Raw genomic sequence first — 16,789 nt, 5'->3', positions numbered from 1 at the left:
CAGAAATACTGAGCAGACCAATAATAAGAAAGGAGATTGAAGCAGTAATAAAAAATCCAATGATAAAAAGCCCATGACCAAATGACTTCATAGGTGAATTGTATCACACATTTAAAGATGAATTAATGTCCATCCTTCTCAAATTCTTCCAAAAAATTGAAGGGAAAAAACACTGCCCCTTAGTTTACATGTAATGAAAAGTGGGTATGTAAGTACCTGACTGCAGAACTGCTCCTCTCAGCACACTGCCTACAGGGGAGCCTCGCTCCACAGGAGCAGTCATAGAGCTGCAACACTGCCAGCTCAATAAAGCTGTTTTCTTCCACCACTACCTTGCACTTGAATTCTTCCTGAGTGAAGCTATGAACCTTCCCAGGATAAGCCCGAATTTGGCAGCTCACCTGCCCTGCAACAAGAGCAATTAGGTAAGAAAAAGAAATAAAAGGCACTCACATCAGCAACGAAGAATTGTAATTTTCTCTGCTTGCAGATTAGGTGATTTTATATACAGAAAACCCTAAAGAGTATACAAAAAGAGTTAGAGCTAATACTCATTCAGTAAAGCTGAGGTCACAAAATTACCATACAAAAATTAGTTGCATTTCTATATACTAACAGTAAATGATCTGAGAAAAAAGTTAAGCAAACAATCCAATTTATAATAGCATCAAAACTGTAAAATTCTTATGACCCCATTTAACGACGGAGGTGAAAGATCTGCTCAGTAAAATCTATAAGACATTGATGAATGTAATTGAACAAGACACAAATAAATGGAAAGATATCCCTTGTTCATGGACTGGAAAAATTAATACTGATAAAATGTCCACACTACACAAAGTGATCTACAGATACAATGTAATCCCTATTAAAATTCCAATGTCAGTTTTCACAGAAATAGAAATAAATTCTAAAATTTATTTTATTTTATATATATTTTTTGAGACAGAGTCTCGCTGTTGCTCAGGATGGAGTGCAGTGGCGTGATCTTGGCTCACTGTAACCTCCGCCTCCTGGGTTCAAGCAATTCTCTTGCCTCAGCCTCCTCAACAGCTGAGATTACAGGTATGCACCACCACACCTGGCTAATTTTGGTATTTTTAATAGAGACAGGGTTTTGCCATGTTGGCCAGGCTGGTCTTGAACTGCTGGCCTCAAGTGATCCACCTGCTTCGGTCTCCCAAAGTGCTGGGATTACAGGTGTGAGCCACTGCATCTGGCCTTCAAATTTCTATAAAACCACAAATGACCCCAAATAGGCAACACAATCATAAGAAATAAGAATGAAGGTGAAGGCATCATACTTCTTCATTCCAAACTATTACAAAACTATACTAAGTATTATATTGACTTAAAAAGATACATAGACCAATGGGACAGAACAAGGAAACCAAAAATAACCCCAATGTGTATAGAGTTAGCAATCTTTGACAAGGGCACCAAGATACATAAAGGGAAAAGGATGGTCTCTTCAATAAATGATGCTGGAAAAGGTGGATATTTATGAGCAAAAGGATGAAATTGAACATTTATACCATATACAAAAATGAACTCAAAAAGAATTAACACTTAAATGTAAAACCAGAAACTGGATAACTTTTAGAAGAAACACAGGGAACAAACTCTTCAACATCAGCCATGGTACTGATTTTTTAGATTTCACACCAAAAAAGCACCATCAACAAAATTAAATAACAAAAACAAGTGGGACTACATCAAACTAAAAAGTGTCTGCACAGCAAAGGAAGCAAAGAACAACATGAAAAGGCAACCTAAGGACTGGCCTAAAGACTGGGAGAAAATATATCTGATACGAGTTTCATATCCAAAAGATGTAAGAATCTCACACAACTCAATTGCCAGTAAAAGTAAATCCGACTTAAAAATATGCAAAGGACCTGACTAGAAATTTTTCCAGGGATGACATAAAAGTGGCAAACAGGTTTAAGAACAGGTGCTCAACATAATTAATCATCAGGGAAATGCACATCAAATCTCAATGAGCCTTCGCCTCACATTTACAGAGAGATACCACAATGAGGTATCAAATTATGAGATATCACCTCATATCGTTAGAATGGCTACTGTTAAAGAGAGAAGAGACACAGATGTTGGTGACAGTGTGGAGAAAAGGAAACGTTGTACACCATTGGTGGAAATGTAAATGGATCCAGCCATTATGCGAAAAAGCATGGAGGCTCCTCAAAAAATTAAAAATAGAAGTACCATATGAACCTCAAATCCACTCCTAAGTATATACCTAAAAGAAATACAGTCTGGCAGGAGCAGTGGCTCACGCCTGTAATCCCAGCACTTTGGGAGGCCAAGGTGGGCGGATCACTTGAGGCCAGGAATATGAGACCAGACTGGCCAACATGACGAAACCCCGTCTTTACTAAAAATACAAAAAAATTAGCCAGGCAGGGTGGCACAAGCATGTAATCCCAGCTACTTGGGAGGCCGAGGCGGCAGAACAGCTTCAACCCGGGAAGCGGAGGTTGTAGTAAGCCAAGATGGCGCCACTGCACTCTAGCCTGGGCGACAAAGTGAGACTCCATCTCAAAAATAAATAAATAAATAAATAAATAAATAAATAAATAAATAAAATCAGTATGTTAAAGAGATAACTGCACCCCTATGTTCATAGCTGATTATTCACAATATATAGTGGAATATTATTCAGCATAATGAAGAAGGTAATCCTGCCATTTCTGACAACATGGATGAATGAACCAGGTGGACACTATGGTAATTGAATAAGATAGAGAAATACAAATACTGTATAATATCAGTTATTTATGGAAATCTAAAAAAAGCTGAGCTCATAGAAGTAAAGTGTAGAACGGGTCCCAACACCTGACAGGTGGGAAAACTGGGGAGATACTGGTCAAAGAGTACAAACTTTCATTTAAAAGATAAAATCTAGGGATCTAATGTACAGCATTGTGAATATAGTTTACAATACTCATATATACTTGAGATTTGCTAACACAGTAGATCTTTAATGTTCTCTTCACAAAAAACCTGGCAACTATGTGAGATGATTAATATGTTAATTAATTTCTTTGTACTAATCAATAAACAATGTATACATATATAAAATCAAATGATCAGGATGCACCTCTTAAATATCTATAATTTACAAGTGTAGGGAAAAAATCCACATGAAAGAAGGAAGGAAAAGTAAAAAGAAAAGAAAAAGAAAGAAAACGAACATAAAGAACACATTCTCATTAAGCTTCACAGTTAACCAGACAAAATTATAAAATGTTATGAATGTATAAGGTAAGAGTTGAAAGTTTACTATATACTGGACAATATTCTAAGCTCCCCATAGACATTCATTTAGCTAAGAATTCTACACAGTAAGTAATATATTAAATGATTTTAAATCTGTGGAATTTATGCATACAGAGATTATATTTCTAATCTTAGTTTAGGCTAGAAAAGATGAAAAGTGGAAGTGAAATACAGGATCAGATTTTTTTTATATTTAGGAAGATGTTTTGCACTCTGATGAATTACTGAGTCTTAATTTTTGTAGGATCATCTTGGAAACCACCATAGGATTCGAAATTAACATACCAGAAAATATGTGACCCACAGAATTCCTGGGACGTTTGAAAAAAATCCTACTGTCCATCACTCCCCTCACACACTTCTGACATGAGGCAAAACCAGAACTTTAGAAGCGGTTTCACATAGAGGTAGAAACGTGCATAGACTTTCCCAGAGCCCCCACATCAAAGGAAGAGCAGTCAGATCACGCAGGCCCTCACAGGCCAAGGGGAGCACTTTGGCTGTCACTGTGAATTTGATGGTGGATCACAGAAGGGGAAGGAGAATCATCAGATAATTTAAGAATATGAGACAGAAGATGTCCCTCTGTGACAGCACCAAGAGAAAGAAATAAACCCAGGCATCTCAAAAATCATTTCCATGGGAGAACTTCCCAATCCACACTCCAAGGTCTGGTTCTTTCTTGACCACTGGACCTCTCACCCATGTCATCTACTTCATTCACTCCCACCTACCTGGCTGGATGGCTACTGTCTCCTCACTCTTCACATTCCAGGGCTCTTTCCTTTGCTCCAAAAAGGTGATCAGGTCCGGCTTAGAGACAGCGAGACCTGTTTTATTAGAAAAAGTCACATGACTCTTGCTGGGAGTCCTTTAATTGCCAGCTCAGTAGGATGCTCAGTAAAGAGGGAACATTATAGAGGATCCTGGAAAATTACTTCCCCAAATACTGTCTCCTGTCAGCTTCTTTACAATGTTTAGGAAACATTTTAAATATGGGAATCCTGAGCTTCACTTCCAAGTATGACTGAATCAAAAATAAGGAGAAGGAATTGGATTTTAAAGTGTGGGCAATGATAGTTTATGTCACTCAGTTTCTAGAATCACCACTAAACTAGAGTGAAGCTTCTACATCACCTCAAGAAAGAAGGCAAATGTCAAGATCAAACATTAGAAGTCTTTTCTACATCAAACCCACAATTTTTTTTTTTTCCTGGAAGCAGGAATCTGAATTCATTCATATCAAGCATAAGCTCCCAAGTGACATTCGACAAAGGAAAGAAATAAAACCCTTAGTTATTAGATATTAGATATTCCAAAGACAAGTTATCCTCACCGAGAGATACCAGGTTTCTGTAGTTCTCTAACATCACATCCCCATATAAAAGCTTCTGATTTGAATCCAGGTGTTCCCACTCCTCCCGAGAGAATTCTATGGCCACATCCCTGAATGTCAACAGTCCCTGAAATAAAAATAAATGGCACATTGACCATGTGGCCATGGGCAGAGTTCATCATTTGACAAACCAAGATGAAATGAGAGCTAAGAAAACTGACTGATGTATATGAGTGACCTGAAATATTCAATAAGATACTTTTAAACACAATCATATTTTCTAACGTATTCTCTAACTCTGTGGAAAGAGAATGATATAAGATCCACAAAACCAGTGTAGATACTATGCCTATATAGAATATAAAGTATAAAACTAAAGCATCAAGGCCGGGCGCGGTAGTTCATATCTGTAATCTCGGCACTTTTGGGATGCCGAGGTGGGTGGATCACCTGAAGTTCGAGACTAGCCTGGCCAACATGATGAAACCCCATCTCTACTAAAAATACAGAAACTTAGCTGGGCGTGGTGGCACATGCCTGTAATCCCAGCTACTCAGGAACCTGAAGCAGAAGAATCACTTGAACCAGGAGGCGGAGGTTGCAGTGAGCCAAGATTGCGCCACTGAACTCCAGCCTGAGCCACAAGAGCAAAATTCCGTCTCAAAAAAACAAAAACAAAAAAACAAAAAACAAAAAACCAAGGCATCAACATAGGAGTATCCATTTTTGAGTCTATATTTACATCATCCACAGTCAGTTGTGTATAATCCTCAGGTGGAAAAGTCATGGTAACTTAGAGGCATACTTCTTAAATTTTATTGTATTCAACAATAAACTGCAGAACTGGTTCAAATGCAGATTCTGATTCAGGAGATCTGGGGCTGGGGCTGGGGTTGCGTTTCTGCATTTTTAACAAGCTCACCAGTGATGCCAATGCCTCAGGTCCAGAGGCCACACTTTTGAATAGCAGAGAGGTAGAATACTGAGGGAAGAATTCAGGGATGATGTGAAATTGAGAGTTTTATGAAATTTACAGGTTATAACATAATAGCAAGAATAGTAGAATCCTTTTTGAACATTTACTGTTTACTAGATGTCATCCTAGCAGTTTTTCATGTATTGATAAAAACCATAAAAATAATCTATATGAGAAATAATACTATTCTTCCTCTTTAATTAAAATATTTTGCTAACCCTTCCCCTCACTGTCTCAAGCCTGAAAAAAATTTTTTTGCCAAATATCTAATATATAGTAGAGCTTATTTTATTATTTATTTATTATTTATTTATTATTTTACCCCAGTATCTAACTTAGAATTAATTTTAAAGGGACATGCAGGTCAACATGCAGAGATAAGTATAAAAGAATGTTCAGAGCAGGTGTTATAACCGAGAAGAATGATGAAAACAGGAAGGCAGCAACATAAAACTGATCAAATGATGCTTATGTCACACACACATATGTACATAGAAATGGTAACTACACATACATGAAAAGTGACAGAAGATTTCTTAATTAAGAAATATTTTAAATTGTGTTAAAACTATAAAACTCTTTATGGATGATGCCTTTTTCCGTTTTTTAACAAACTATGAAGACTAATACATACAATGATATAAACTAAAATAAGAGCTTGTGTTTCTGAGTCTAGTTTTTTCCAAGTTTTTATTTATTCTAAGTGCTGTGTTATATTTTAGAATTTTAAGACAGTAGATATATTAATTATATGTTAATTGTTATCTTTCTCTGAAAATACAGAGAATAAAGGAGTGTATGCTTGTGAAATTAGTAAATTAAAATGGAAACCTACAGAAGTGAGGCTTGTTCCAGAATTCCCAGTTTCAAAAATCAGTATTTACGGTCAACAAATGTGAGAGCCTTCACTCTCCAAAGCAACCCACAAGCAACGGGGAAACTAAAAAGACATAGTAGTCTCTGGATTAAACGTCATGGTTTATATGCATCACTCAGTAAATCCTCCCTCCTAGATATCCATTAAAAACAAAGAGAAAAAAAACTAGTGAAGGAATCTGGCAGAGAGCACCTGAACCAGGTGAATGAAGTTAGCATCGGCTGTCATGAGACGAATTGGTATCAGTGCTGACGCACAGATGGACCCATAACCATTGTATATTAGTGGGGGAAAAAAGTAAATCATAATCTGGGTATAATAATAAACAGAATCTGTGGAGGAACATACAAGTGGCCATATTTCTTCAAACTGGCCATGTGACCCTACTTAGAAGCCCGAGCTGAGAATCACTTAGCTAAGCATTCCCTCTCAAGTTTCAATATGCATACACATCATTTGGTATTCTGGGGCCCATGCTAAGTACTGTGATTCTGCAGGTTTGGAAAAGTTCCATGAATTGGCTTAAGACCCATTATTGGTAGCACACAGCTAGAGAAAGCGGGCACAGCACACAGGGTCCCTTACACCCAATACTCTAAATCACAACGCAAATACTTCTCATTCACAGCGAGGACCACCAACCACTGTCCTGAAAGATCACATCCTTTGCCAGCCATTTAAAGTCTACAGATACAGACACTGGAGAAGACAGTTATGTCTAAGTCAGCATTTGGAAAACAGCATGGATACACGCATTAAAGCAGTGTTTATTGAGCTTGTACTATGTGCTCACAGTATGCACTGTGCTGGGAACATCACATGGTGTGAGTTAAGCCATATAAACCCCTGGGATGTGGGTCCTAAGTATCCCATAATTCCCAGCAGGATTTAGATAATGGCCCAGACTTACTTTCTTCTTCTGTTTCCCTGTCACTATAAAAGCTAACTATAGACAGATGGGAGGGATACGGAAAAGAAGGGTGAAGTTTAGTTCATAAGGATTTCTCACTGTAGTCTTTACATTGACTTTGTTACTACTTGTGGAGCAACTACTGGATCTGCAGGAATGGAAAAAAGGTGCCAGGTGGGATGTCTCTAGAAACACTGTTTTCAATGAAGAAAAAAATTCAGGCCCCCATATTGTCCTTTGCTCCCATTTAACTGCTTTTGGGTTTGGGGAAATTCTGAGCACCAGCTCTGGAGAACCAGCAAGAGCAACCACTCAGAAGTCTGATCTCCAACAAACAGTTCTGTGAAGGTAGGCTCCAAGGTGGGGCCAGGCCTGAACCAAGCTCAGAAGAGGGTGGATTTGGGTAGGGTTGGGGCAGAACAAGGCTAGGGACACGGGGCAGGCCCTAGGCTTCCCATCTCTATGTTGCTGATTTAAGTCCTGTCTTTCCTAAGCCTGACCATAAGAACTTGACTCCCAGAGTTTGTCTGATTTTAACTGTTTGTTTCATCCTTAAGTATTTTGTAAATCCATTAACAAGCAATTTAATCAAAACATGTAGGGCCTTCTGGGAAAATTATATTAAAAAGCAAATCAAGAGAAAATCAATAGAAATAATAATAACTCTTCTGTCCATGGGTGGCCCTTCAGGTGGTGACATCAGAACTCACAATGTCAACATAAGGGCAGTGTCCCAAATCAAGCCCAAGTTCCCTGTATACCTCCATGCTTGCACAGGACCACATGATGCTGAATTTGGCCATTATCCATCTGCTCTAGACGGAAAGTTCCTGGATGGTAGGGACTATGGCTGCTACAAGTGTTTTTCTAATGGCCATATGAAATGGAAGCAATTGGTTTACCTATCAGTATGAGTCTCCAGAACTCCTCTTTGTTCTTCATCCACGTATTAGAAAACTGGAGCAAATCCCATTTGTATGCCAAATAAAGAGATTCCTTCTGTGAGTGGAGGAACAAATCCTGGATGATGCATTCCTTTCCTTCTGAGATGGAAAGAAATTAGACCCCGCAGTCAGCTTGACCTCAGTCTGCACAGGACATCACCAGATGTCCCAAGGACTCCCAGGTGCTGGTGAGGGAGTTCCTGGTGATCCTGTGCTGATGCCCCAGTAGTGATTTGGGCAGGAGAGACTCAGGCTGACTCTGTGGGGCCAGAATACAAAGTGGAACTGCCCCAGTGGAACCACAGATTCTGGATCCAGGTGTAATATTACCTATACCTGATCAGCTAACTCTTGGGTACAAGAAAGGACAAGATTACCCTACTCCAGTAACACAGCTCACAGGTAGGTGTAGCTTCACTCACGGCTCTGGACAGTTGTGGCCCTGCCCTCCCTCTGCTAAGGGCTGCTTTACACTTACAGATTCTGCCACCATATTCTGCTTAGACCAGAAGGCCCTCACAGAACTGCAGCAGCTCACTGGACAAGATCTGGAAAACCTGAAAGACCCCACATAAAAAGTAGGGCTTTACAAGGTCTATGTCAATCTCTCACAATGCAGAAAATGTCCCCTGGATTTTCTATATATCCTCAGTCCAAAGTCTGGCCCTGTCTTGTGGATCCCAGGTGGAGACCAGCCTTTATGTGCAGACCCCAGGCGGAATCAACCTGGCTCTGCATTCTTGGGTGTTGCTGTGAAGAAAACTAGGAGACAGCCCCTCAGGAAGGCTGCTCTCACACATCCTGGAGAACCCCAGGACCTGGGTTCAACATTTGGAGCTGCAGATTTAGGTGTTGGAGGGGCAAGGAAGTGGCATGCGCCCTCTGCACATTCATGGGCATTTGGGCAAGAGGATGAGGGGAGTGTTGAGATTCTCAGGCCTACTCAATGCATGTGTGTGCCTGGTTGGTTTCCTGGCCCCATGGTCTCTGAATCAGTTTCAGGTCTGAAGATGCCAGGGGCATGGAAAGACAGAGCTGGAATGGCTAACTGATGCCCTGTGAACTTATTTTTGTGGAAATCTGGCCGAACTGTTCTAAAAGGGATTAAAGATTCCGAATAAGCAGAGAGACTATTCTGCCTGCAGATTTTCGGGGCAATGGGCACTTTGCTGCACAACTGTGGGTTGTGACAGAAGTCTTAGAGGGAATGTCCCCTCTAGAGTGCGGCCTGGTGGGCACCTTACATTTCTCAGTGTTTGGGAAATATAATTAAAAACAGAATCACAAGAAAAATGATGCACAATGGTAGAAAAGAAAGCAAACTGTTTTATGACACACTCAGACCAGAATGTGAAGGACATTACAGGCAATCTGCTAAGAGACTGGAAAAACACTCACTCATGAAAAGTCACCATAATTAGTCCTCAGTAGAAGACCTGACAGCACCATTTGTCAGATAGAGTTCATCTTAAATTCACCTGTGAATTGGGAGGCCATCTGTTTTTTATTTGGCTACAGTTAAAGGAAAAATAAACTTCATGTCTTCGCGACAGGTAAATTTGCAACTTGGAGCCAGGGGCCTGAAGGTAGATGCCTGCTCTCCTAGAGAAACTGTAAGATACGGCTCTATCTTCTTTGCTACCTATATTTCAAATCAATGATTCTCAGTTCCTAGAGAAAGAATGTCCCGAATCAAAAAGACTGACAGCCAGGCACAGTGGCTCACATCTGTAATCCCAGCACTTTGGGAGGCCGAGGCAGGCAGATCACCTGTAGTCAGGGGTTTGAGACCAGCCTGGATAACATGGTGAAACCCCATCTCTACTAAAAATATAAAAACTAGCCCTGCGTGGTGGCAGGCCCCTATAATCCCAGCTACTTGGGAGGCTAGGCAGGAGAATCGCTTGAACCCAGGAGGCAGAGGTTGCAGTGAGCCAAGAACGCACCACTGTACTCCAGCCTGGGCAACACAGCAAGACTCAAAAAAAAAAAAAAAAAAAAACGAAGACTGACAAAAGACAAAAGATCTGTTTAGCTGTTACAATGATTTAGACATATTTCCAAAAGGCAGAAAAAAATTTACATACAAAAATTCTCTAAAGTAAATGATTCAAGAAAAGGAAGGAGAGAAACATGTCTTCCCTTATTTTCAAGAAGGGTTAAGTCTCATATTTTTAATTTGTATTTGTTCTCACAACTGGGAGATCTAGGGCCATAATCTTGAATTAATGGACATCTGAATTCCAGCAGGCGCTAGGTTCAGGCACCTGAGGATTGGCCTTGGACACACTGCGTGCACATAAAAAGGGGTTTGTGGGCCAGGCATGGTGGCTCACGCCTGTAATCCCAGCACTTTGGGAGGCAGAGGTGGGTGGATCACTTGAGCCCGGGAGTTCGTGATCAGCCTGGGCAACATATTGAGACCCTCCCTATCTCTACAAAAATTACAAAAATTAGCCAGGTGTGGGGGGCACACGCCTCTAGTCCCAGCGATTTGGGAGGCTGAGGTGGAAGGATCACCTGAGCCCAGGGAGGTCAAGGCTGCATGATCATGCCACTGCACTCCAGCCTGGGCGACACAGTGAGACACCCTGTCAGGGTTTGTGGGGAAGTTAAAAGGAAGAAGGGAAGGTGCTACTAGGAACTCTCACATGGTGGGCAGTGCAGAATTAGTGGAAGGACTGATTTGGGCTACAGATACTGGCCCAGGTGGGGCTATGCTCTGACTTACTCCTGTGTCCATGCAGGCAGATGAGACTATGATTGGGTGGTCCACAAGCCTAGGTTGATGGAGGGACTGGGTTGCTGCTGCAGTTTCAGGGTCTGGGGGCAAGGATAAGCCAGGAGTCCTCTAGGCACTTGTATGGGAATTTTGGCTGGAAACTCTAGGAGCAAAGGTGCTATGGGCACAATTCCTGAGGGTCACGTCTTGTCCTGAAAGGGGCGTGGCCATGCCAGTGCCTAGTGGGTGTGTTCAGAGTGGGTGTCAATTATGTGGTGACAGCACAGTGGGGGCAGGGGTCTGTTCTCAGAACTTCTTCCCTTTCTGTCCTCAGTCGCCTGGCACCCCGGGAGGAGACGTGGAATCACAGCACAATGTGTAGGGTGACAGCCTGTGTGCAGGGGAATACAGCCTCCCTTCCTGGAGACACCCAGAGTCTCTCCAGCCCAGGTCCCTGTGCTTTATTATGACACTGTGTGGTTTGCTGAACACCAGCCAATTCTCCAACACCAACTGGTTGTCCAACAACTCAATTCTGACAGCACCCAGAGGCAGCACAGACCCCACAAGTTCAGAGTTAAGTGCCACAACACTGCCCCCTCTATAGATGCCAGTCACAATCCCCCAGGGGCCATCTATACTTCTGAGCTACTGCCTATAAATTGGGGTCTCCCATAATACCCTACTCAAGTTCATTAATTTTATACAAGGATTCACAGAACTCAGCAAAGACTGTAATTGCATTGACCAGTTTATTATAAAAGATACAACTCAGCCTAATGGAAGAAATGTGTAGGGCAAGAGAAAGGAGTGGGGAAAAGATGGGGTAGGTAGTTAACCCTGGGAAGCAGCTGTGATGAAAGAAATCCCCCTTCCTTTGTGTTCTTCAAGAGCAGCTTACTGCAAAGAATCCTCTTCCCGTTATGACTTAGATGACGCTCCCTGTTTTAGGTATCACAAAGCCACAAACTCTTCTATTTCCTTTTTTGTCCCCCCTCATAAGCAGTTAAATAGTTTTGTCTTCGGTGGTCAAAACAAAATATGTGTTAACCAAACTTGCTTAAGTTTCTCCCCTTCTCCAGGTCCCTGAGGTTTGTCCCACCCACAGCCTGAGCCAATATTCAACCCCTCTTTATGCCCCTCCTGAGGACAGGCTGACTTCAGGGTGAAGTCATTCTCTGATCAGGGATCTGATTTTGCCCCAGAGTCGTGCCCTTCCCCTCCCACCTTTAATCATGTTTCCTCCTCCCTATGAAAGAAAGGCCTTTCCTGCTTCAACTGTGAGATCCACAAATATCTTACAGTTGGTGCTTTCCTCCTCTTGCAATACTCCTTTAGAATTAAGGAACTTCTTACCTATATCCAGATGTTTTATTTGACAAAGTCAAGAAACAGCCCCAGGACGCTAACAATTCCACCCTCAGAAAGAGCTTCCCAATCTCCCTTCCCGCCCAACCTCGACCACATCCGCCTGTGAATCCAGAACTCTGCAGCTTCTCCCAGTACAAAGGGCTCCCTCCATGGCTGCTGTGAACCTCAGGGACACCTGAAAGGGACGCTCCCCAGGAAGAACTAACTGGGCCTTCAATGACCTCCTTTTGCAGGCTCAAATAAGACTGAGGTCTTCTATGCCTAGTCAGGGTTATTCCACACACCCGCTTCTCACTTCGCAGGCTCTGTCTTTCAGGTCCATCGAGGTGGGGTGCCTTCCTCCCATCTCATCACTCTCCACAAGCATCTAGCGAGCTCTAAAACCTACCCCAGGATAGCAAACGTCAGACCTTCCTCCACTCTCCCCGCACGGCACGCCTTCTGGGGAGTGCTGCCAATCCTACCTCAACTGAAGGGACAGGGGCAGGTGCCCAGCCAGTTAGATGTTCAGTGACCTAACAGGTTTCAGGAAAATAGCTAAATCACTCAAACACAGTTTTTATAGAAAGGAAGGAAACTGTAAGGCACTTAAACTTTATACTTCAACAGGTAAGGCCAAAATACCTCTTTCGGGCAAGAAACATGTCATTTAATTATTTCCATAATAGCAGATCATTTAGTATACGTGAACACTTCTAGGAGGTGCCAAGTCCTGTCTCATAACATTTGGCATTCAACTCGGACATCCAGATAGCAGTAGAATATGGAACAGAGATATCCACTGTCACAAATCCTCCACTGCAAAAGACAGGACCTGATGTTTTAATGAATGTTTGTAATTGACCAATTAATCTAGCACACTTTCTGTGGAAATGTATTCGTTTTCTACAGCCATAGTGGAAGAGAGATTGTCCCTATTTCTTTTTCCCCAGCAGCATTCCAAAGCTAAGCCCTGGGATTTTGAAATCGCTGCTCCAGAGGACCCTAAACCACAAACCACCGCGACAGGCTTCCCATTTCACCAATCGCTGTTTACCCAAATAAACCCTTTAACGCTTTAAGGGTGACTCCCTTTAATTTGTAAGAGGAAAAAGGAGACTGGGACACCACGGGGCACAGTATCTTCCCACACACAAATCACACGCCGACCCGGGGTTTCCCCTGAGACCCTCACGTTCTCACCGCACAATCTGGGGAGACGCGGGCTGCGGCCGCCCAGAAACAGCTCCGGCCAGGGCCGAGGTCGCTCTGCGGGGTCGAGACGGGACGGGACGCGCGAGGTACAGGCTGCTGGCCCGGCCGCCATCTTGCGACGGAGGGGACCAAGGGCCGAGTTGCGCCCGCGAGGACTCGGGGCCCAGACCCCGGAACTGACCTCGGGGAGGCCCGAGTGCCCCCAAAGCGGGTTCCCGCCGCTTTCGACCGCCCCTCTCCCTCTTCTGGCGACCCCCGACCTGGCACATTCACCATTTCCCAGCTTCCGGGATGTCCTGGCGTCTTAGCTACGGATCTCCCAGTGCCTGCAGGTCACAGAGCAACAGAGGCTCTGTCTATTCTCAGAACGCGAAGCCGCCTGGGCCTCCCAGATGGAAGGACTCTGGAGACCAGGTGAAGGGACCCGAGCTCTTACTGCAGCCAACAAAGGCCCCCGCCAAATCCCGGAAGCCGCCCCTGCTCTCCGGCTGCTCCCGATTGGACGATTTCCACTCCAACGCCACTGATTGGGTAAAGTTCCAGGCCCCGCCCCCTCATTCTCTGTTTTTTGAATGGGAGACAGGCTCATCGAGGTGGGGGGCCGCCTGCTGAGGGTATTACAGCTAATTTAAGGGGTGAGCTGGGACTTGAAATGCACTTGCTTTCCCGTACCTGGTTTTGCTTGTATAAGGCATCTTATTAGCTAGTTAAGTATAAGAAGGAGGACATTTGGACACCGTTAAAACAACTTTTTAACCGTTCTAATAACACAGGAAAGACCCTCATCCCATCCCTTAGCATCTCTCTCATCACACGGTACACCACTGCTCAGGACATAACTGTGGGACTGCAGAGGAAACTGCTGGGGGTTTTGGGGAGCATGCAGGAGGCTTCAATGGCCAAGGTAATGGTGGCTTCCCTTGGGTGTCACTTAAAATCTTGGTGTCAGAGACATCTTTTTTCCAGTTGGCTCAGGGAAACTAACAGACATGAGAATTGTATTTTTTTTTCTTTTCTGAATTTCCAAGAAATAAAGGACTATCCAAGCATCCCAAAAGGTATTCAATTATACATGAAGCTGACGGCCTCCCTGCTCTGGAGGGGGATGGCCTGGCAGCAGCCACCAGCTGCAGCGAGCTAAGATAGTGCCACTGCAATGAGCCTTAAACTTGCCCTCTTGTAGACAGGCCACCTCCACACACCCACTTCTCACATCGCAGGCTCTATCCCTCTAGTCCATCAAGGTAGGCTGCCTTCTTCCCATGTCATTAGCTCTCCATAAGCATCTAGTTAGCTCTAAAACCTACCACAGGATGGCAAACGTCAGACCCTCCTCCGCTCTCCCAGCACTGCACGCCTTCTGGGGAGTGCTGCCAATCCCACCTCAACTGAAGGGACAGGGGCAGGTGCCCAGTCAGATGTTCAGTGACCTACCAGGTCCAGCATGCCCAGGGCCTGACTCCACAGCCTGGCACCCCTCCCCCACCCGGCCTTCCCTCCAGCCTTTTTTCTCCAATGACAGGGGATGTTCACCTGTGTCACAATCCCAAGAGTCTAGTGACTGGGCCAGGTAAATGCCAGCTGAGTGCCTGTGACTCCACCCTCTTACCTCCCACTCAGGTAACATTATAAACATAACCTTGAGTTTGACCTAATTTATACATATTCCTTTCCTAGTAACCTGTCTGACAACAGCCCTTACAATCCAGAGACTGGGGCAGTAGGTTTCAAAACCTCACTTTATTCCAAAGTGAAATGAAGACATGATGGTTTAAAAATGAGAAAAAGTTCCTGATAAGCTGTGGGGGTGCTTCACTTGCCAGCTCATGCCCATTCCCTCTGAAACAAGGTGTCTCTTACCCATAAGCAGCTCTCTGCAAAGCCCCACATAGAGGTCACAGCCAGACAGTCTCCCTCTGGCTCACAGGGTAGTAATCTCCCCCCCCAGTCCAGGATCCCACAGCAGGCACAGACAGGTGCAGAGAGGAGCAGCCATGGCCTGTGGGGTCCCCCGCCACCCTCAGAGCTAGTCTCTGCAGAAGGTGCTGTGTGGCAAGCAGTAGGGCTCTACAGAGAGGTGACAACCGCTCCTGTGTCTGTAACCTTTCCCCAGGATCCATGATTCAACCCTGGCTCCCCAGGCCCCTTACCCACCCCACCCTCCTTGTGTCAGGCAGCTCAGATTAAAATGGGGAGAATGATATATTCCAACTGTAGACCCCAAGGTTATGTCCATCTGGGGTACAGGGAGTAGGGACACCAGTCAGAGCCTGTGGCAGCGCCTCCTGCTGGGCCTGAGGACAGACAGGCCAGGGCTGGCCACAGCGACATCTGGGGGACCACCACTGACAAACCTGTCCCTCTCAGCCTGGAGCTATGGCCAGGCCAATCATGATTAATAAAACCACTGCAGCCTTCATCCTGCCACAAAACTAAAGTGCACCACAACCTCCAGCCCTGCCACAAAGCTCTGGCTCCCCATCTTTTTTTGCTTAAAACTTAAGACATTAAGCCAGGTTGGGCCTGGGAGTTGTGGCAGTAAAAGCAGTAGCCGTAACATCAACCATGTAAATGAGCTGAGGAATCCAACTGCACATCATCCACTCAGAACTGCCTCGGGGCGATGTACAGGCTGGGAGGGACAGATCAATACTCGTGGCCATGGATGCACTCCACGCCCCTGCTGGAAGATGGGGAGGCTGAGGGGAATATGGGGAGCCCGAGGGGCCCCTCAGCTGGGAACTGAGGACCGTACACTCCATTCACAGGTCTTCAATTAGGCCTTTGCTTGTATATTCACTGAATCAGTGCAAAAGCAACTTTTAGGGGGGCATGCAGGCTGGGGTCCCAGGAGGATGGTGGGGGTGGAACATGGTAGAGGGGCTCACTTCCTCTATCTGCAAGCATGCCCCCTTCTCCTGGAGTCTGCATCACTAACATCAGGGCCGCTGACTGTCTCTCTCTCTCTCGATCCCTGCAAGCTCAAGGAAAAAGGATCCTTGGCAGCCACAGGGCTGGGAGCTCAGTTCCTCTGGCCCAGCTGGCTCAGACTCAAGTGGCCATAGGCTCCCCACCCCTAGCTCTGTTTTTTTGTTTTTGTTTTTTTGAGACACGGTCTCACTCTCACCCAGGCTGCAGTGCAGTGGGACAATCACGGCT

At 44.3% G+C, this 16,789-nt stretch overlaps 1 protein-coding gene across 4 annotated transcripts in view; it reads right to left on the bottom strand.

Moving 5' to 3' along the window:
* Nucleotides 1–16,789, bottom strand: part of ZNF720 (zinc finger protein 720) — a 60,234-nt gene extending 43,445 nt beyond the window's left edge. For 2 of the 4 annotated variants that reach the window (XM_012505271.2, XM_003280470.4), the window contains exons 1-3: nucleotides 13,904–16,789; nucleotides 4,637–4,763; nucleotides 4,035–4,130 (exon numbers count right to left, since the gene is read on the bottom strand). In XM_012505271.2, coding sequence (XP_012360725.2) covers nucleotides 4,035–4,130; nucleotides 4,637–4,763; nucleotides 13,904–13,906 — 226 coding nt within the window. In that variant the 5' untranslated portion in view covers nucleotides 13,907–16,789. Of the gene's footprint in view, nucleotides 1–4,020; nucleotides 4,131–4,636; nucleotides 4,764–13,618 lie in introns of those variants that run through there. The other 2 variants (XM_030797668.1, XM_030797676.1) reach the window with 2 other exon arrangements.

This window comes from Nomascus leucogenys, chromosome 2, assembly GCF_006542625.1.
Source record: "Nomascus leucogenys isolate Asia chromosome 2, Asia_NLE_v1, whole genome shotgun sequence".
Taxonomy (NCBI): Eukaryota; Metazoa; Chordata; class Mammalia; order Primates; family Hylobatidae; genus Nomascus; species Nomascus leucogenys.
This window is presented reverse-complemented; position numbering and strand designations above follow the sequence as displayed.